The sequence below is a fragment of the Nelusetta ayraudi genome, unplaced genomic scaffold (assembly GCF_046127955.1).
Source record: "Nelusetta ayraudi isolate G7.1 ecotype Tasmania unplaced genomic scaffold, CSIRO-AGI_Nayr_v1 ptg000017l, whole genome shotgun sequence".
In the NCBI taxonomy this organism is placed as follows: Eukaryota; Metazoa; Chordata; class Actinopteri; order Tetraodontiformes; family Monacanthidae; genus Nelusetta; species Nelusetta ayraudi.
In genome coordinates, this window is record NW_027466067.1 from 3,171,815 (window position 1) to 3,193,804 (window position 21,990).

General features: G+C 41.1%; 1 protein-coding gene across 2 annotated transcripts in view; it reads right to left on the reverse strand.

Annotated features, from left to right (window-relative positions):
* Positions 1-1,256: 1,256 nt before the first annotated feature.
* Positions 1,257-21,990, reverse strand: part of raly (RALY heterogeneous nuclear ribonucleoprotein) — a 104,502-nt gene continuing 83,768 nt past the window's right edge. Inside the window, exons 6-9 of one of the 2 annotated variants that reach the window (XM_076024781.1) lie at positions 21,021-21,140; positions 13,709-13,941; positions 10,613-10,660; positions 1,257-2,486 (exon numbers count right to left, since the gene is read on the reverse strand). In XM_076024781.1, the coding sequence (XP_075880896.1) occupies positions 10,616-10,660; positions 13,709-13,941; positions 21,021-21,140 (398 nt within the window). In that variant the 3' untranslated portion in view covers positions 1,257-2,486; positions 10,613-10,615. The remainder of the gene's footprint in view (positions 2,487-10,612; positions 10,661-13,708; positions 13,942-21,020; positions 21,141-21,990) is intronic. The other variant, XM_076024782.1, reaches the window with a different exon arrangement.

Below are 21,990 nucleotides of genomic sequence, written 5' to 3' on the forward strand. Positions count from 1 at the left end.
TACCATCATGATTATACCAACGTGACAACAAATCAAGTATTCACTGATGTCATTATTGTTAATAATGATTTCAGATAAAGTCACAACCAGTGGCCAACACAGCGACCCTGTGGAGGGACGAGCCGGAGACGAGAGAGAAGAGACAGAAAGACGAGTGAGAGAGTCCCCCCCCCCCCCCGACGTCACAACATCACACGTTCAGTCTGTTTTCCAGCTTCACCACTTTCCTTCAGCACTGTGGCAACATTCTGAGAAACTGATGCCTTCTAATCCAAATTTAAATTTTTTTCCCCAAACATACATACATACATACATAGTAAATAAATAAATAAATAAATAAATAAATATGTTATGGTGTGCCCCGAAAGCCCTTGAAATCCTTCAACATGGATCAATGACATTAAACAGTGACAATTAAATTAATTAACTTAATTTTTCTGATTATATGGAAATCAGAAGAATTAATTCAGAAAGAATTATCATCAGTATTTTCAGTCTTCTTCCTTTTGGTAGTGTTTTTATCCATTTGAATTGGAGAAATATTTCAGCCTTGCCACTTGCCCATGTTTTAACGACTTTTGCTGTGAATGAAACATGAAATACTGGGTATATTTTAATTTTGTTAAAGGCCTGGATTAAATAACACGCACATTTTTTTTTTAAACACTCAGCAAAACATTCTTTTACGTTTGTCTCTGCTGAAAACATTTGGCTGGAGAAGTCATCTTTCTTGAATCAGTTTGTGTTGCTGGAGACCTGTATCACATCATGCCAGCTGTAAGGCTCCATTTTATGTGTTTATGTTTGGTTATTTATTATATGATATGATATTTTTTTATTTTCTTATTTTTCTACGAGAACATTGCACCCCAGTTTGCGTTTGAAGGTTGAGAAATACTTTGCACATTGTCTCGGAAAATTATGACCGAGTTTCACTCAAGCTTTTATAAAGTGGGCCCTCATTCTTTTCTGACGGCGAACCGTAAGCATTCTGAGATTGAAAACAGAGAAATAATCATGAGAACGAAAAATAAAAAATCAACAATTTCTCAGGACATTTTTCAATACAATAAAATAATGAAGAAGGGATCATTTATTCTTGGGGATCTTTGAGCTGGGACTGTTTTGAAGTGTGTGTGTGTTAAAATACAATGCGGCAGGGCCACTGGGCTTTAAGTGGATAAGTGGTCTTCCAAGGCTTTTGAAATAAATGGTTCGAACAATGTTGTTTTTTGTTGTTGGTTTTTTTTTTGATATTTTTATGGGGTTCTCTTAGGACCATCCTGATATTGTACCGCACCAAATCTGCAGAAAATCGGAGACAAGTGGACCATAAAAATGGTTGGTATCACTCATCTTGGCATCAAACCACTAATAAGAATTCCAAAAGTAAACGTTTTTATTGTTGACTTGAGCCATTGAAGTCAAACCCTGCGTGTTATGAGTTCATAACTCACTGCAGCGTCTTGAGAAATAAACCCAATTCAGAACAGGTTATAAAATAAACTCAAATATAACGTGACACATGTTTCCAATAAATCAAAAGCTGTTTTTTTTTTTTTTTTTTTTATCTAATCCAAGGATTTTCCCTCACCAATATCAGCTTTCCAAAGTTGTAAACATTTGAACGATGATTGAAGGAAAAAGTCTTGATGAGTTACAATGATTTTTTTTTTTCATTTTATCATTGAGCCTGAAACACCGTTTGTGCGTGTCCCTATTTTTTTTTTAGATTTGTATCTAAGAACATAAACGTGACATTACTCCACGTTACTGATATTTATTTTTAATCTTCCATCAACTTAATGCTGGAGATTCATTTTTAACATAAAAAACTGTGAAACTATGAAACCATAAAACATATTTCCCTCCCCCGATTAAACACATTATATTAATGCTAACAACACAAAGTAGTTGATAATAAGTGTGAAATGTTTCCCAAATTGTCATAAAGAGGATTTTGGTCCAGACGCGAGTGAAACCGTGTTGAAACTGTTCCTCCTCAGGTTGTCGCCTGTTTGATCGCCTCGCTCTTCAAAGCGGCGCCTGGCGACCTGATGAGCTCTGGCTTTTGTCAAATTTGGGGAGCTGTCGGCCGCAGATCTCCTCAAGGTGTGAAACCCTGTTGTTTTTAAGACGGATTTTGACGGTGTCTGCTGTTTTACCGTCGCGCCACCGCGTTTGTTTGAGTTGCCATGTGTGAAGTCTCGCTGCAGGTTAACGATGTGTTCTGGCGGAACCCTGTTTTGACCCCACTCTCTTTTTAATACGCTCCTGTGGCTCTGACAAAATGTGAACTTTTGTCTCCTCATGCGTGTGTGTGTGTATGTCTGTGTGTGTCTGTGTGTGTGTGTGTGTCCGGTCCCCTCCCCACCCACTGTGTTACGGCCTTCCTATGCTGTTTTCCAGTTGTCTGTCTGTCTGTCTGTCTGTCTGTTTGTCGTGGTGCTCTTTCCGCCTTGCTCTTCCTCTGTGGTCCGCCGTGTCTGGAACACACAGAAGAAAGGCTGTCAACAACGACAAGCAGTTTGACACGATCACAGGGCCACGCTTAGTCCATAAAATATTTCACAAACTTCAAGCAACCTTTTTTTTTTTTTTTTTTAAATTGCGTTAAAAACGAGTGCTGCACTTCGTTCAGATGCTTCGACTCGAGTGAACAAGGTTATGAAATGAACTGTTGCATCATGGGACGCCGCTACGTGTCCACCTGAGGAAGTAAAGGTCAAACCAAAACCAGAAGTTTTGTTGAGGGACAATTCTCGCAGCAGTTGAGAGAGGATTTCAGGATTGTCAAGAATTGGCAGTTGTAACTGTAAGTAGTTGTATTGTTGTAAGTTCAGGTAGGTTACCACATTTAGGGCTACTTCAGGATTTCAAATTCATAAGCTCATCTAAAGCATCCAATTCCCCCCCACCATCCCCCTCCGAATCAAGATCACCTAATCATCGGCATCCAGTTGTGTATTCTTAGTGCATTTTGGGTCAGCGCTCCGTTTCATCTGACTCAAAGAGATGACAAGCAGGTTCACGGCCTCCTTGGCCTCCTTTGCCTCCATTCATCAACTGCACCGCATCAGGTGCTGATGATAAACACGTGTCTCAGGTGCTACAAGTTCTCCCAGTGGATCCACTCATTTATTTGAGACCTGATACGTGTGTATCAGAACAGAATTTACCGGTTTCGCATCGCTGGCCCGTCTTCATTTGGTGAACATGTCCATGTATATGGAGCTTCACACTGAAGAACTGAGCCCGCAACGTTCCTCTCCCCTTGATGGGAGCGAATGTTGGGAGAAAGGCAGGTGGAAACCACTCATGTCTGCACCAAATTTCATCGTGAAGGTGTGAGAGCTATCGAGATATTTCATCAAATGTGAAACTGTGGATCTGGTGCCGGCGATGAAGGAGAATTCTCTGTGGACTCGTGTCAGTGCAAAATTTCATGGCAATTCATCAAAGTAATAAATGGGATATTTCAACAATGAACCAAGTGTTACACCAGCTGGGCATCAGGTTCACGCGTGCACTGGACCCGGCACCTCCTGCCGGCACGGAAAACACAAACAGGTCAGGTTTACCCCTTTTTGTTCATGTGTGCGCATGTGCGTGTTTTTCTTGTGTGGACCAAAACGTTGAGAAAACCTTTATTATGTGGCCATGCACCTGTGAGAACATTTTGGCTGAGCTACAATAACTTTTATAAGTTTGCTGTAGAAGTTTCACAAAGTGCCCCTATTAAGTCGAATTATGTGGTCCTCACAGAGGTGCAAAGATGTGTATGTGTGTGTGTGTTTAATCAGGTATAAAGGGGTCATTTAGAATTGGACACCACAGAAGGGGATATAAAATGTCAAACTCTTGACAGTGTGCTGTGATTGCGGAGTGAAACTTTGCCACCTCACAGATTATATGAAAATGTCCCTGTGGTTCCATAAAACGAGTGTTCTTTATTAGTGTGTGAGCAGCGGAAGCCGCTGGGAGCAGAGGCTAGTCGGACAAATAATCGTACTGGAGAACTGCAGTGAACAACCCTGTTACCGCCTCTTGACCAAAAGTCTTTCTGGACCAAGAACCAGTTCGTCCAGTGGATTTTTTTATTTACTCTAATCTCTGGGACGATTGAGAACCCACACAGACTACATACAGCTGTGTGTCTTCGTCACGCTTTAAATGTCTAGAAAAAAAAAGTTATGTTGATGACAAACACTTTTTCCACTGAGTGGAATTTAAAATGCAGTTTTTAAAGTGCAAGTACTTATTTGCTTCAAATACAAATCCAAAAACATAAAAAATGCCTGAATAAGAAAAAAAACGATCTAGTATTACAACAACAACAGAGATGTTGCTCATGTCTCTGACATCGAGGAGAAATCAGACTGTTCTACAGGATCATCGCAGGCTCATAAAAGATGTACTGAAACTTTTACAAACATCCAGAGAATCCGACTTACCGTTCAGGTGGGTGGAACCATCAGCCAAATATTCTGAACCTCTGCCCGACAGATCTTACTCAGTAAACACTCATTTTTAAGTATGCGGCTTTAGGAAGATCTCGGCCGGCGAGCCACGCTGCCTGAGCCAGCTTGTGATTCTTTGATCGATTGTATGGACAAGACATAAATCCTGCAGCTGTTTGGGGCTACTACGTTTTTGCAAAAATGAAAGCGTAACAGAAAATAAATGGGTTGGAATTTCAGGCAGCAAGAAAATCTGAAAAAAAAAACAAACAAACCCAAATCATGACCGTTCCCCGTCAATTTAGACTTAATCGAAACCTCTAAGTTAGTGTTTGGTTAAACTACTTCTCTCATTTAATGGTTCGTTGTTGCAGATAAGTGTTTTCTGAGGACACAAGGTTATTTGGAGGCAACGCAGGGGAGTGAACTCAGAGAAAACCCACAAAAACACCACCAGAGCCTCAGCGTGAAGCACACAAGTGGCTGACCGACTGAGTTCACTCCACGGGAACCAGACTTTGGTTGACTAAGACACAAAGACAGGTTTACAAAGACCCACAGCGCATTGATCAAAGCTACAAATTCGACACTTAAAACACGTCCCCAAAAACAGAAGCAAAAAACAGTGCAGCTGTGTCTGTGTGACTGTGACTGAATGGATTTTTATTGACCACATGGACTTAATTTGATCAAGCCCCCAGAATTAAAGCACCGCAATGATAAGTTGTACTATCTGTCTTTTTGTTATTTTATATCGTGCAATACATAAAGTATAGTGTATAGTGCAATATATACAGTGATTAACCAACACAGTAAAGGTGACACATATGGTCTACGAAAACAACACAGGTGCCTGTCATGGTGTCTCTGTTGTGGCATTTTGCACAACATCATTAGTTCCCTCATCTTGGTCGTCTCTGCCGCTGCTCCTTCATATGCTTGTATTTAACTGAAAACCAAAATATCCTAGGTTACTCCGAGCTGACGGTGTGCCGGGCTCGGTTCCTGCCTTGAAGTATCTTGTCCGCGCAGAGGCTAAATTGTATCCATCTCATATCCAGGTGCACGCTGACATCGTGCCTGGATTTTCTTTTTGAGCCAAGCCTCAAGGTCAATCCTGGAGTAGCGGCCTTTGACATGTTCTGTAATATCCAAACCCATTGGCCCTTTTATCTCTTTCATCCCGCAGCTTGTATGGTATGCATCTGAGCTGCAAAAGCCCATAAGTTTCACCTTTAGCCTAATCTGGCAGGTATCTCGAATACATCTGGGCTGCTGTGATAGTGTGGATTTCATTTGTCTAATAGTTTTTCACATCTATGCCCATTTTTTTGGCAATTAGCCACAAAACTGACAGCCGTATTTCCTTGTGGGCTCTGAGCCACTCATCATTTCTTCAGCCAGCTCACACCTGTTGCCAGTCGGAATCTCACAGACGTCCCTTGAGGGCACAACAGCAATCTCCCAACAACATCTGAATAGACTTTGGTTCTACATGGTTTATCAGAATTCATATGGACATTTCGTCAGATGGCACCATGTCTGCAATACAACATGCAAGTTTATATTGAAGACAGGAAACAATCCGTCTTGCTCGTAACTAGAGAACTCACATCAACATCATTTCATCCATCACCGATTTGATGGATAAACATCATTACATTTAAAGGAAGCGGTCCAAAAAATGACTCCGTGTGTGCAATATCCAGGAGTAATGCACCAGAATGCAGGTTGCCAACCTTCATACACCTTGCGAGAGCGACCCACAGTCACCTGACACTCTCCGCCGCTACACTGGATTTCCCCGCGTTTCCGCGGCCCCTGCGTGTTTCATCTCCGCGGAAACCCGCGCACGAAGGCAGGAGACAGAGCTGTCTCTTAAAAAAATACGATGCGTTCCACGTGAGCGGAGTGCGAGAGGAGCTCCGCACCAACTCGGGCTTTGATGTGCTAGTGTGGAGAAGCCGAGGAAGCTGGAAAACATAAAGGCGGAGGGCGATTTTTATAACAGTGCCGGCGAGGCATCAGAAATGATTCCACGCATAGGATCATCAGTCTCTGTGATGCAGTTGCCTCTTCTGCTGGATGACAGAGTGCATCTCCTCTTTTCCCATTATAAGGAACATCAGTGCAACTGAGCAGGAAACGCTCCTGCTGCGCCGCTTGCGTGCACGGCTCCAGCCGGCGCTCACATCCTGCGCGAACTGGACGAGCCGATATGCAACATGGTTGTTTATTCCATTGCAGCTAAACATTTTTTTGTCAAATTCGCTGCTTTCTGACTGTCTGTTTCCCAAAAAAATATAATAATATATATATAAAAAATGCCAAAAACCTGTCTGCATCGATAATGAGGGCCCGGCCAACTAAAAAAAAAATCGATGTTGTGCGACTGTAGCGTCCACATGTGCTTCAACTTATTGGCACGCCTCCCCTCCGTTCCGTTCACCCTGCACGAAAAAAAAAAAAGGCGGCCAAACATCTTTCACTTTTTGACCGAGATTCAAACTCAAGTGGCAGACAAATCACGCACATTTGTTGGAATACCATTAAAAGCCACACTAAAGCACATTAGAAAGCTGAGATTTGCAAAGCCACATGTTGAGACTTCCAGTCTGTCGTAAACCTTCCAAATAAGTCAAACCCAAATTGAAGAAGAAAGTTCTGATGCGATGTGAAATCTTCAACCCTGAAATATTCAGTTCACAATTGTTACCACCGGCCGTGAAACAGATTCGCAACAGAAACATTCTTTCTGACAGGTTTTAACCGGTTATTGCAACAAAAAAAAAGTGTAAGTGTCACCTCCACATGGAAGATTTGAATCACAGACAGTAAAGGAAGATTTTTAGGTTTTTTCACAAATGTTTCCAACCTTCATCAGAGGAAGCAGAGGAGAGACCAGTCAAACTGATTTTTATCATTTGTGGCTCAAAGTTCTTTTGGTGTTAAGAGACAAAGCTAATGAGTCTGCCTGTCGCTGTTGTCAGAGGTGGGTACGACAACCTGATCATACTTTAACCTCTTAGTATGCGGGGCGGAATTATTAAATTATTATAAAAAAAAAAAAAAAGTAAAACAACATCCCCTTTTTTTCTGTGAAATATTGGCATTCTGTGAGAAAATACTGAGTTCACATAGCAGCCACACACACACACACACACACACACACGCACGCACGCACGCACGCACGCACGCACGCACGCACACGCACACACACACACACACACACACACACACAAAGAGGAGCTGGTCATCTTTGCAACAAAAACAAAAGACGTCATCCATCCATATGTCCTCCGAGTCTGTAGCTTCCTTTAATCAGTCTATCCGGTCCTTCGCCCAAAAGCGTCCCGACCGGCCCTTCTGACTTTTTCCCGAGCAGTTTTCCAGTTGGCGGGCCATCGTGTCAAAGTGCTGAGTCCACTTGCATTGGATTATCCGGCCATCTGGCACGCTGCTACATCAGCGGGCCCTTAAAACTTTTAACTGGCCATCTGGTCCTGCCTGCCTCATTAGCGGCTCCTTCTACGTGCCCTCTGTGTCGTTCCGAAACCGGCGCACGAGTGTGTGCTGTGCATGTGTGCGAGATTGGCGCTGGCTAATCGGCGGCGCGTGCACACGCTCAGATTTTCTAATCAGTCAGTCAGTTTTTGACTGAGGCCATTTGCCTTCACTGCTAATCAAAACATGATCAAATCCAGAAAGACTGATAGCACGAGCGACCTTGGCACCATTAAGGCCCAGGGTCACTTTTAGTGAAATGTTGTAATGCAGATGCAAAGACGTGGTCGTCTCGGTTCGGGCTTATTACTTGGATACAAAGTGGCGCCCGCGACCAGCGCTACTTAGATGGTGACTGAAGTGCATCTGGATCAAGACTCTGAAGCCACTTATGTCCTGATGGGCTTATGGGGAGTTAAAAAGGGGCCAACCTTTCTCATAAAACAAATCACAGGCTCCTGATGACGTTGAGTAATTGGAGGAAAAAGCAAAAGGCATGGTACAGTTGTTGAGGTAATTTTAGGTTTTGGTGCAGTGTAGTATGAAAAACACTGTGCTAACGAAGTGGAACAAGCTGAAACCATGAGATTTGCCTTTCATTAAGAAGAAGGGGACCAAACTCGGCAGAAGTCAAAAGGTTCATCCTAGAGAACGAGCAGAGGGCAAAGAGCTCTTACCAGAGCTCAGAGTCATTTGCTGAGACCTGAGGAGCAAGACCCTCATCTGCAGCTATGTTCATTATCCCACTTCAGCCACTACCACAGCTTAGACAGTCGGGCGCTAACACAAAGTTCCGAGCTTTCATTGCCTTTGTGTTCAGCACTTGTCAAGTCTTTCTCATTTCAAGAAATCACCAGATGAATATTTTCGCGGCCTTTACATTTTGCAGAAGAAACAACAAACTACTCTGCAGTGCTTGTGGCGTGCACTTCACTTATTCTTTTCTCGGACTGTATGTTGTGTGCTTTGACAAGGAGTTTTTTTCTTAGTCCTGGCCAGCTTGTTTGGCATCAAGATTCTGCCATGTTGCATTGTAGCACAGTCTGCCAAAAACAAACAGTGTTCGGGGTTTTGCCCAACGGTACAAAAAGTTCAAACCCACAGAGGGAAAAACTCCAAAGGAATGTTGAGTCCTGCCCCTGAAGCCAAACTTTATCAAATAGCGTGTACTAGAGTTTCTGACTGGAACCTTGTTAGACCTTTAGTATCAATGTGGAGAAAATTAAAGAGATCCAGGGCAACCCACTTGTTCTCAGTAAAGAATGACTGTTTTTTGTAATTCTTATTATTTGAATTGGTTTTAAATAAAATATACATATTTATGTTTAATGTCAGTCATAATTATGTTTCTATATCATCAGTTTGATTGTTTAGACAAGTGACCAAGTAATTTTTTTGTTGTTGTTCAGATTGAACCTCATTCATTAAAACAATTTAATCAATAAAAATGTACAGTGTAATTACAGATTAAGGTGTATCTGTGAATTTTCTTGGAATGTTAAGTAGACGCTCAGTCAGCTACCAGAGAGTTCTGCATTCATTGACAGCTGGGGAAAAACTGGGGGAAAAACAGCCAGCCAGCGAGGAGCTTCTGAGCCAAACCTTTCAGTGCAACCGGAGCGTCAACATGACCGCAGTTTTTGGGACAGGAAGCCCAACAGTGGGCGGGGTTCAATAAAAGGCATTAGAGGAAAGAAATAATGTCGATCATGCAGAGCTCAGCGTCTCCAAAGCTTTAAAACATCAAGCCTGACTGATTCGCCTTCTCCTCAACCCTGAAATCAGGTTTAAATTAGTGGACATTCGAGCTGATTTACATCCAATTTGCCCCTTAAAGCCGTTGAGAGCTCGTAACATGACTAGGGCTCATTCAGATAATGGAAACCTGTTTTAGATAAATTCAGGCTGAAAGTCACAATCTGTTTTGTTTTTTTGTTTGTTTTTTTGTTTTGTTTTTTGCTTTGCTCAACTCGTCATTCCATCGAACAAATCGAGATGGATAGTAAAGGTCCCCGTAGGGTGATTTTGTTTTTCAAAAGGATTTTGTTACAGACCGCTAGTGCCTTTAAAGCAGCAATAAAATTGACATCAGACATATCAGACACACATAGTGGAAGTAACTTAAGCACCACTCATAGAGGTGAAACTCAATTAAATTAAAATTAAATGTGATTTGCAAACTCTTGAACTCTTTGGGGGAAGCAACACCAGCACCAGCCTCAATAAGCCTGGACTGAGAAAGCCTGTTCTTGTCTGCACTCGTGGATTTACTTTTCTGGTGCAGCAGACGGTGATTTAAGAATATCTGACAAAAGTGGGAAGTTTAAAAAGATCATTCATTGACATGTGGAAAAGCGGTGATTTATTAGTCATTTAACCTGAAAGATAACTTAGGCTGTAAAGTATCCCGTGATAATAATAATAATAATAATAATATTTGTATGCTAAACTGATGAAATAAAAAAATAAACATGAACAAAATAGAAAATAAAAACTGTTTCACAATGTTTCCACACACACACACACACACACACACACACACACACACACACACACACACACACACACACACACACACACACACACACACACACACACACAAACACACAAACACAGATCACCTGGATTGAATCAAAATAATTTCTTACCTCTCATTGGTGGAGAAGGTCCATTTCTGATGGTAGGCGGTTGTTTTCCTAAATGAAACACATCAAAAAGGACAGTGTGAAAACAACAACCCACACCAGTCAAGTCTGAGACGGAGCACCAGGCGGCTGCAGAGTGAGTGAGGCAGTCTGACGGCGGATCACCGCGCCAAGATAAAAAACTTTACGTCGTCAAGCAGACCATCAGCTGGAATGTGTACAAGCTCAACTGTACTTTCTGAAATGTGGAGGAACAGTTCGAAGAGACTGTCGCCAAGTGCAATTTCCTTTCTGTCCACTTACCCACTATGCACTTACTCCCTTCTGCAGCGAGGTCAAAAGATAAGATAACACAACCCTGGTCTCGCAAGCATCCAGGGCAGGTAGAAGAATTTGGTTTTATTTTATTTTCCTGTAAACGATGAACAACCGAAAGTTGCACTTGTTTGTGTCTCTGTGATGCAGCTTCTGAAAACATCTAAAATCTTTTTTCCTCACACAACACTGTGTTAAATGATACATCGCATCTGTGAAATACAATACAAATACTGTATATTTTGACAAGCGAGGATTTGAAACCATCCAAAGTCAACGGTTCACAAATGCCGACAAATTCAGCTTTCAGCAGAAATGACCCGACGCTCCCAACCCTGTTTCTGATGTTTTCCTTTTTTTTTGAGCAGTGACCATTTATTTTCTGCAACCGTACCTAATCACCGTCCAGTTTCGCCTTCAATCACAATTTTCCTTGTAATGGATGTAACGTCGAGGTTTGTCAAGTTCAATTGTCTCTCCTTGGTAACTCAACTCTAAACACTAACACGTGTGCAAGAGTCAGCGTTCGACCCTGAAAGTCATTTTCCATTGGGTGTTAGGTTCAATAAAGCCATCAGCGGACTGTCCAAGAATCACTCAAAAGGAGGTGGAACTTGCGCAAGACCGGTGACTTTGAGTGGGAGCTCCATCGGTGAGTCATCGGCCTAAAAAACATTTGCAACTTGTTTTTGTGTGTTCACGTGCAAACGAGGAGCTCATTGGCGAGTCTCAGCAGGAACCCTCTTCAGTGGACGAGGTAGGAAAAACTCTCAGGCAGCAGCGGGTGGAGGGGGGTGGGTGTGTTCCTGTGACTACAGTTCCACATCAAAAGATGTGATAGATGATGGGAGGATGTGCCTCTGGTAGATGAAAGCAGAGGAAAAAATCCTGAGTCTTGTCGTCCACGGGCCGGATGCTCAGGTGTGACAGTGCGTTCCAGAGAGCCCAGCCGGCTGCCAAGTGGTCTTTTTTACGTTAACGAGGTCTGTCATCGCAGGAGCTGCGAAGCACTTTGTCAATTTAGTGTATCCTCTCGCGTAGGGAAGTCCGCAGGGAAGAATGAATCACCGCCTGAGCGAAAAATGCATCTATAATCATTAAAAAACACTCCACGGGAAGATTTAATTTTTTTTTTCCAAAAGGAGCCGATTTGAGCCAAAGATGACACTATAATAAAGCGATCTGCCCCCGACCAACACGTGAATAACACCATGAAGGAAATGTTTTCCCTGCTTTGGCCATTGGCCGCGTCGTGGCTTCCCGTCCAGTGAGCGTCAGCGGGCGACGTGCTACTACTTTCACCCTCTTGTCACAACACAACACTGGTGCTTTGAGTTCAGTCGCGAGGGACACATGGTTGGATTTAGAGAGGAGATCAGTGACTTTTTCGATTTCCCACAACTCCATTTCAAAGTCCAGCATGCGTGTGAGCGAGAGACCTTCACTCAAACTTGACCCCTGTCTCTCAGTACTCGCTGGCTCTGGAAAGAATGTCGGTTGTCTGAACCCCAGAAAGCGCAGTGAAGCAGAGATTGCGTCCTGAAGGAGATTAGCCCTGACATGGTGTTTCTTTATTGTCTCTGTGTCGTTTCTAAATTCCCAGGCCTGAAGTCATTGAGCCTGAAGTCCTTGAAATTCAACCTCTTTGCCTGGCTCGACGGAGCCTTTTGATCCCCAACTGCAGAGGCCATGATTGTACAATGGATATGGGCATTGGCAGAACCGCACAAACAAAGGCCAGGTAATTCTCCGGAAGGCTCGGGCTCCTGTGTTTGTTTTGACAGTGCAGATTGGAAATGCTTAAACCTTTAACTCTGCAAATCTCGTGCAATAAAATGCTTGTTTGCACAGAACAAGCTGGATTCTGAGTGTTCCAAGTTGAGCCACCGATCCTGAAGGCTCTTTTACACTGGGATCTAGTGGACTGTTTTAGATCTGCTTGTTTTCCCCCTATACATATGTCCTGTATGTCACATCCTGATGTACTGCAAATGAAGAGACTAGAAATTGATGAGCAGGCCATAAAACAAAGAAAAGTGCAGTGCTGACTTCTCTATTATGATCAGTCGTTAACTAACTATTCCATACAGAAATATCCACCAAGTGGCGTGTTTGCTGCCCGCTGATCCCTGTAGGTTGTACTGCGTGTGCGTGCGTGCGTGCGTGCGTGCGTGCGTGCGTGCGTGCGTGCGTGCGTGTGTGTGTGTGTGTGTGTGTGTGTGTGTGTGTGTGTGTGTGTGTGTGTGTGAGAGAGAGAGAGAGAGGGAGAGAGGGAGAGAGTCAGTGTGCAGGCCAGATTTGAAGGATGTAGCAGCCCACCTCTCACCAGTTGGTCTCCAGGTGTTTTGTAGTATTTCTGGAGAAAACACCTGGATGCCATGTTTATTTGTTCTTTATCATTTGCTAATTTAAATATTGTGACGCAGCTAATGAGCAGTCTAATCTTACTGCCAGCTAGTCAAGTTCCTTGGGGGGAAGGGCCACAAACACATTTCAAAGATAAACATATTCTGGAAAAGTGAAAGAAATGTGTAAATGTGTGGTATGCAAAGCTTTTAGACATCTCTTTTATTTGTTCTGACAGTAAATTCCAGACTAGGTTTCGACAGCATGGCTTCAGAGCTGCGTAAACCTTTCCCTCTCTGAATTTTAATCCCTGAGATCATCTGGTTGAGCCTGCAGGCACAGAACACTTGAATCTTTTCAGTTGAAATACAATTGGTTATTAGTTGAGAATCGTTCATTATTATCTGAGCAAAAACGTAAAATTTTGAAAATTATTACCGGCATGTGGTTGTGGTTGCCGTCCTGTGTGTGTTCTTCCTCCTGCTCCTCCTCCTCCTGCTGCTCCTCCTCCTCCTCTTCCTCCGCTTCGCTGTTCTGCCGGCGCCCCTCCTCCTCCTCCTCTTCCTCATCCTCCTCCTCCTCCTCCTCCGGCTCGGAGCTGGTCTCTTTGCCGTCTTGCCACAGCTCGCCGCTCTTGCACTCCTCTGCCTTCCTGAACTCTGTGCGTACATCTGAAAAAGGAAAAGAAAAAGCATAAAAGTCAGAACGCGAGCCGCAGAATCTCCAATGGCAACTTTTACACTGCCAACTAGTCATTTGATACCCAACAGTGGGTATCAAATGACTGAGAGGCTGAACAGATTTTCACTGTACTGCCAAGTTAGGAGTGTCTTAACTGTCCATCATGAAACTTTCTGCTGCTCATTACAAAAAAAAGAAAATATACATATATATTTATATATATATGTATACATATATATATATATATATATATATATATATATTTATATATATATATATATATATATATATATATATATATATATATATATATATGTATATATGCATATATGGTTGGAAATGTATCTCGTTAATTCGATAATTAACGCACAAAAAAATTTGAGAATTACAGTTAAAATATTTATTTTATACTCTAGACAACACAGAATCTTTCTCAGTGCACGAGTTCCGGATTATAGTGACATACTGAGTGACGTCAGACAAGTGGAAGGTGGACTAGAAAACTATGATAACAACTTAATTACTTTTAAGATAAACTATTTTAAATTCTTGAACACAGTTAAACACAAAAGTGTTCCAATGTAAAGAGTAGAAAGTACAAATATGTAAATTTTTATATACAGATGTAAAAGTAAAAAGTTGCCTGAAAAAGAAATACTCAAGTAAAGTACAGATACCTGAAAAATCTACCCAATTACAATAACAGAGTATTTGTACTTCTTCTACTTTCCACTTTCTACTTGTTCTACTTCCCACCTCTGTCGCCAACTCAAATATTGATATGCGATTAAAATACGATTAATTATGATTAATTAATTACAAATTTAATTAATTCGATTTTTTTTTATCAAGTCCCACCAGTAATATATTTATTTAGCTGCAACAAGCAGATTCAATGATTATAAATGTAAAAAAAAAATAAATAAAAAAAATAAATAAAAAAACTTTACTGCCTGATAAAACTGGTTTTAATGAGGTAACGCAAACGGGACGATGCGGGAAAAGTGCTATAACTGGCTTTAGCTGCCATCAGCAGCACATCTGTTGCTGGGATCAGTGCACAAAATGGATCGATGTTTAAAGTTTGAGTGCCGCAGTTGCCGCCCTCATTAAAGGACTGTGTGTGTCTCCGGCTGTTTGGTTTTGCCAAGGTGGGTGTGAGCAGCGGAGGAGCGGTGGAGGAGCCTGAGCAGCAACTCTGGTACGAGGCCTCGCTTCAGGCACAGAACCGCACAAACAAAAACACCAAACTCCTCTGCCGGGTAAATAAAATGTTCCTCATGATTCAAAAATCACATCTTGATATAAACTTGATCTATCTGCAGTTTTGGGGGAAAAGTGTGGTAAAATGTTAAAAAGAAATACAAAATGAAATACACAATTTAAGGATTTTATGGTCCTTGGAGTTTCTATTTTTTAAGGCAGTTTTTCTGTTTATTTGTTTACAACATTAAACAATAATAAACTGCAAGGTCTCTTTTTAAAGGGGGACAAGTCGAGATGAAAAGTGAACGGTCAGCTTAGTTTAAGAGCCAAACAGTGGCCTAATGAGTGGTGTTGGAAAATGTTTTGAACTTTCACTGACTCCGCAGCCATAGTTGTGTGTTTACGGTGCTGTGTAAAAGCTGTTTCGCAGACAGGGAGGTAAAAGTGATGATTAAACTTAACGGATCATTAAACTGCCTCCGTGTTCTTAAATAAACAATTCTGACAGATTTTATTTCCCTTTTCCCCGCTTTTCTGTGCTTTAAAAAGTGTGTCCCTGTCTGTGTTTAAAATAAATCAGTTTACTATTTTTGAATTGAAACATTAGACATAATAGAAACATGAAACATTTCACTGAATTGTACTTTTCTGTTTTTTTTAACAATAATGAAGAAGAAGAAGAAGAAGAAGAAGAAGAAGAAGAAGAAGAAGAAGAAGAAGAATCCATTATCTTGTCCCATTATGGCGGAGAGAAACCAGACACCTCCAAAGGAACCCAAAACCGTTGTGATGGATGAAACAGCTCCGCGTTATAAAAAACAACAACCTCAACACCTTTTTTATTTACTCTGTTCTACAATGAAAGAGCAAAGTGTTTTGTGATGGGCCGGTAACACATGAGATGCCATCCTTCAGGTCCGTCACATCAGCCTCCAGACCCTGGGCTTCACTCTAAACTCCACATCTCCACCTATTGTTCTGTTTGGGGCGTTGCACACCCAGGAGTCACCACAATTTGTTTTTAATGTTTCCATGTTTTCCTTGTTTCCAGTTAGTTTCCACTGAGGCGGTCAACATTAATTTCATCACAGAGGGATAAATGGGGGCTTTATTTACTCGACCCAACTTTTTTCTAAAACAAAAAGGAAAAGATGGAAACGGAAATCCCCTGTCCGATCCAGTAGAGATGATGCACTTTTTATTGATTTATTCTTTTGTTCACTTGCGTCAAAGGAAGGCAGCCGACCATCAGATAGGTCATTATCTCAGATGAAGGCCTTCTGGAGAGTGTGGTTGCCTGGGTGCAGACGATGTCGCTGAGCCAGAGCAGCAAATGCTTCTCATTAGCCAGCCCCCCCCGCCCCCCCCCCCCCCCCCGCCCCCGGGCGGCTGACGCTGAGGCCTGATCTCATGGCTGCCCCCACACTCTCTGTTTCTCCTCCACTCTTGTTATTCTAACGGCTCTCCGGCTTTTTCCCTCTCATCATCTGCTGAACTTCGTACAAATACACGGCAAAATAGAAGAAGACATTTCAGACTGTACAAAAACTTTGACAAAAAAAGCCCTTTCCAAGATGTGGAGGTTTTTTTATTTAGATATATATATATATATATATATATATATATATATATATATATATATATACATATATATACATATATATACATATATATATATATATATACATATATATACATATATATATATATACATATATATACATATATATATACATATACATATATATACATATATATATACATATACATATATATATACATATATACATATATATATATGTATATATATATATATATACGTATATATATATATATATACGTATATATATATATATATACATATATATATATATACATATACATATATATATATATACATATACATATATATATATATACATATACATATATATATATATATATATATATATATATATATATATATATATATATATATAAAAAAAAACTTTCAAAGTGCTGCATTTCATCCCATGTGGTTGTATTTATTTTTTTGCTGCTCGCTACGTAAACATGTGTTTTCCATGCTTGCATACTCTCAGAGTGCCCTTTCATATTGTCCTTGAAGTTCCACGATATTTTGGCATTTTGTATCAAATTCATGTGTTTCATTTTATCGCCTGTGTTTCCTAAGTACATCTGTCCACGGTCTATTTATGTGTTAAACGTATGTCGAGCAAAAGGAGGGACGAAAATGAATTATTTATAAACAGTTTCCCCGCCGCCCTTCCATCCCGAGCCACCGATGACGCCGGCGCATTGGATTTCAAAGTTTAGATGCTGCCTGCAACACAAAATCTAACCCTTCTCTGCCGTTCGCCCCCAGTTTGACCAGAGAGCTCAAGTCTGATCTCGGCTCGTTGACCCGCAGACTGGCAGCAGATGGCTGGAAGTGTGCCACCGTCCCAACTACTGCTTTTACTGCAATTACACAGAGTATCGGAGATACTGAACACACAAGCAGATGTGAGAGTGATGTCCACCCCCGTCATGTGCAGCCTTGTCCACGCAGAATTGGAATTTTTTCTCTGTAATGTCAGTGTTCTCTTTTCTTGCTTTTCTTTGTTCTGGATTCGTGACTTTACTATTGTTTGGCTCTGACGGTTTATGACGACTGGAACTGTTTATATGCGTTGTTTATGGTCAGGTTTGCTTTGTTTTGCTTTTATATTTGATTAATTCAGCAGGGAAAATCTGGTGGTTCTTTCTTCTTTTTTTTTAAGTTGTCAAAGTTATTTGGCCTATTTCTTTTACTCACTGAAAGTTTTGCTCAAGTTCTCAAGACAGTAATAAGAGAGTAACAACCAAACAAAAACAAAGCTTCTGAATAAAAGACAAAATAAAATGGGAACTGTCCAAGATTTATTATCATTATTATTAATAATATTGTTATTGCTCACCTGTTTCTCCTGTTAGCTCACTAACATAATAAATTAAAAGCAGAAAACCAGTGAGCAAGTCCAGAGAAAACTTAATAAATGAATTTGATTAAATAGTTTTGAACTATTGTGTGGAGTTAGACTAAGAAAAACAGTTTATATCAATTAATAATAGTAATAATAATAATAATATTTTTTATTTATAAAGCGCTCTTACAGGTGCTCAGTTTCGCTTTACAGGTAAAATAACAATAAAAACAATGCGAGAGAGATTAATGTTATTGTGTTGTATTATTGCATTACATTGTGGGATTAAAATGCTAAAAAGATTTCTTCAATTCTTGTCGTACTCACTGCAGTAACTGAACCACTTATCAGTCCTCGTCCGAGCGGCCCAGTCAATGTGGGAAAAGGCCGCGCGGACGCCATGGGAGGCCCAACCGACGACTCCCCACCCCAGGTGCAGCCGCAACAACACAAGCATTCCTTTTTTGTTGCTGTGCACCCGGCGAGGGGACACATAAAAGAAAAATGTAAGGGGAGGCGGGAGCGCGGCTGTTCGCCCGACCCTCACTCTCCTGTTGTCCAACGAACAAAAAGGGGGGTAAAAAACATGGATTCTTGAAACTATCATGATTAATAAATCTCTATTGTTTCTACTTTATCTACTCCATCCAGCGCAGACGTCTTTTAAAAGAGGAAGCAGCCGCAAAACTCATCCTGCTTCACTTCAGCGCATGAAGACTTTAGTTCCTCTACTGCAGACGCTGAGAAGGTCTGAGGTTTGTCTGGGTTTCGTCTCATGTTCGTCCAGCGCTACTTCAACTCTGCAGCAGCTTTCCAATGTGAGAGTCCATATTTCCTCCCGACGTGACATCCATACAGAAGGATTAGATGGAAGATGTGAGGTTCAACAGACCCTCAGTTCTTCTTCTTCTTTGCTTTAAATAGAACTCCTTCTTCCGTCATCATCTTTGGTTGAAATTTGGACTCTTACAATGTTTTTGAACACAGGACTCAGGGGGGAGACTTGAAATGCTTTTCCAAAAATTTTTATTTCTTTCATTTTCTTAAGACGTGTGTGTAGATATGTTTGGTTTGGTTCAAATAATAAAGTGTTTTCCAAATGGTGCTACTACAGCAAAAAAACAGACTTTTTAAACATTAAAAAAATGAAAAAAAACAAAAGCACTACACTTACTAGAAAAGTTCACTCAAGATAGAAGGAGGATTTTGTCAAACATAAGAGTTATAGAAGCATTGAAGCGTTTACCCAGAAATTGAGACGTAAAACGCAGGACCCCAACACGATTGATTACAAATATAACTTTTTGTAGGAAAAGTGTCTTTTAAATTAAATATTTTGATAAATATTGAATTTCACAATAACATGTTTTCATTCCATACAATTTGACATGTCATTATGATTATTTTTTTTTTTTAAGGGCTGAGTTCTGTCTGAGTGGGACACTCTATTCCATTGTATTTTGTTCTGACACATACAAATGACCATGAGCGTATTCCTTCTTCCTCCCCGTCAGGCCACGTGCAGATCCAGTGATCTTTCCCACCTGATACTGACGAGCCAGATTACATTTCATAGCCAAAATGACACACACACACACACACACACACACACACACACACACACACACACACACAATACAGGAATCAGGCGTGCGGTCAGAGACTTGCAGCGAAGGGATCTGGGGTTGTAAAGGCTTTGAAATGGACTCATTCTGGTTTCTGGCTATGTGGCAATGTTTTAAAGGGATGAAGGTAACTTAAGTTATCCCGAGGGCTTTCTGGGGCCACAACCTGCATGTCCTATGAGCAATAGCCATGGATATTGGTCCCAGCACGCAGCTCCTTTGGCACTAGAGTGGAGGATTTCACAGCCCATTTAATACCCTGACAGTGTGATGCATGCGGCAGATGAAGAACATCTCCAGATGACTGGACGCACATGTTTTGATCCTGCACATGGAGGAATTTCAAACCGAGGATTGTTTTCAGAAACACCTACTCAGGTCCCGGATGAAATAGTAGCTCCTGACTCCAATGCTGCTGCTACTACACACAGCGCTGCTGAGCCCTCAATCAAAGAAGGAGCCAGACGCTGGTATGAAGTCACTGGGTGATCTGACTCGGTTCCAGAGAGTGGAAAAAGTCGAGCTTTGAGTCGGCAAGCAGGTTCGGGAAAAGCAACCAAGCACAAAGTCGGCAACGCCGTGTTTACGACATTCTGAAATGTCTTTGTTGTCCCGTAATTCCTGAGAGAACTCTCCTTGCAGCTCATTCAAGAGTTCCATCAGAAAAATATATATTTATTCAATCAAAACACAACAATAATGATCATGTTTTATTTTGTTTTTTCTTAAAAAAAAGAAAAAAAAAAGATTTTTCATGTATTCCGTATGATTCCTGTTGTTTAGTAGCCATGAATGATGTGAAACTGTGAAAATAATCATAGTTGAAATAAATTCATCTATATTAGATCATTGAAATTCCAAAATTACATGAATGAATGCAAAAAGTAAATATAGAAATACATTGTGTAGGCCTATACCAGAAGAAAAAACGGGGACTAAAATTTTCAATGAATCAACTTAAAAACTTTAAAAAATTTGCAGTATTTTTGAAAAAGAAATCCCTTCATTTAAACACTTGGAAAAGTTAAGGGAATTCAAACTTTGTTTATTTGGATTCAAATGTGTTCTTTTTAAATTCATGACTAATATTTTAGAAACAAAAATTAAAGTTCAACAACCTTCTGTTGAACATTTGAGGTTACAATTTTTTACGGTGAAAGGAAATGCAGGACAATGACAAATGTTTGGTGTATTTCTTCATTCGTCACTGTCAGTATACGCGTCAGTGCGGGCCTTGATTTGTTCCCTGTGTGTGTGTGTGTGCGCGCGGGTGCGTGCGAGTGTGTGTGTCACCTGTGGAAGTGATGTGTGTGTCTTCTGTGATCTGCTCCAGTCTGCCCAGCAACGCTTCGATGTTGGCTTTAATTTGAGTCAATTCGGTCTTGATCGCTTGCAGCTCTGTACCTTTCACTGCTGGGGAAGAGACAAAGAGAGGAGAAGTTGGGTGTGTGTGTGTGTGTGTGTGTGTGTGCGCGCGCGCGCTACCATTCGCATCCTGATCAATCCAACATGTTTGCACCCAATGGGCCGATCTTTCACATTTTCCGAAGATTCTTACAAACAACTCGATAAATCCAGAGGGGTCTCAACCTTAAAGTTCCCGACTGTCAAAACATCTCTTGTCCCAGGGAGGGAAATTTCTAGTTTCAAACTGCTCCGCACATCAAGCAACCGTAATCCACAGTGACAGGGGAACAATATGGGCTCAGTACTGGGTATACGTGCCACATGGGAGACGTCCTCATGCTTTGTCAGATCCTTTGAAGTCAAATCACCAGGAGGACGTTCATTAGCACACAGCAATACATTAAAATTGATTATACAACTTAGTGGTTAAAGCTGCGACACAACTGGATCCCCGGCTCTTATCGTTCCAACATGTCACTGAAGCCGCAATCTTGGCGTTTCAGCGAATGTGAGTTCATGTCCATCAGATTTTTCTGGCCTTTTTATTTTCAATTTCAGAGCCGCACGTCTATTAAATTACGGATAAAGTGTTGGGAAATAGTAGGGAAATTCAGTGGTGAAATCAATCCCAGTTTTCCACGGAAAAGGCCTTTCACAGGCCTGTAGCCATCGGGTCGGAATATTTAAGCTTTAGTCGTCAGTGTCTCCCTTGCATAGCTATTAATGTAGTCTATAAGGAACATTTCTCATCAAGCATTACATTTTTTTTTTTTACCCCAGACAGATCTGAAAATGTTTTGGATTTTGGTTGAATATCGGTTCAAGTTATAGACACTTCAACAAACAAATCCACAAA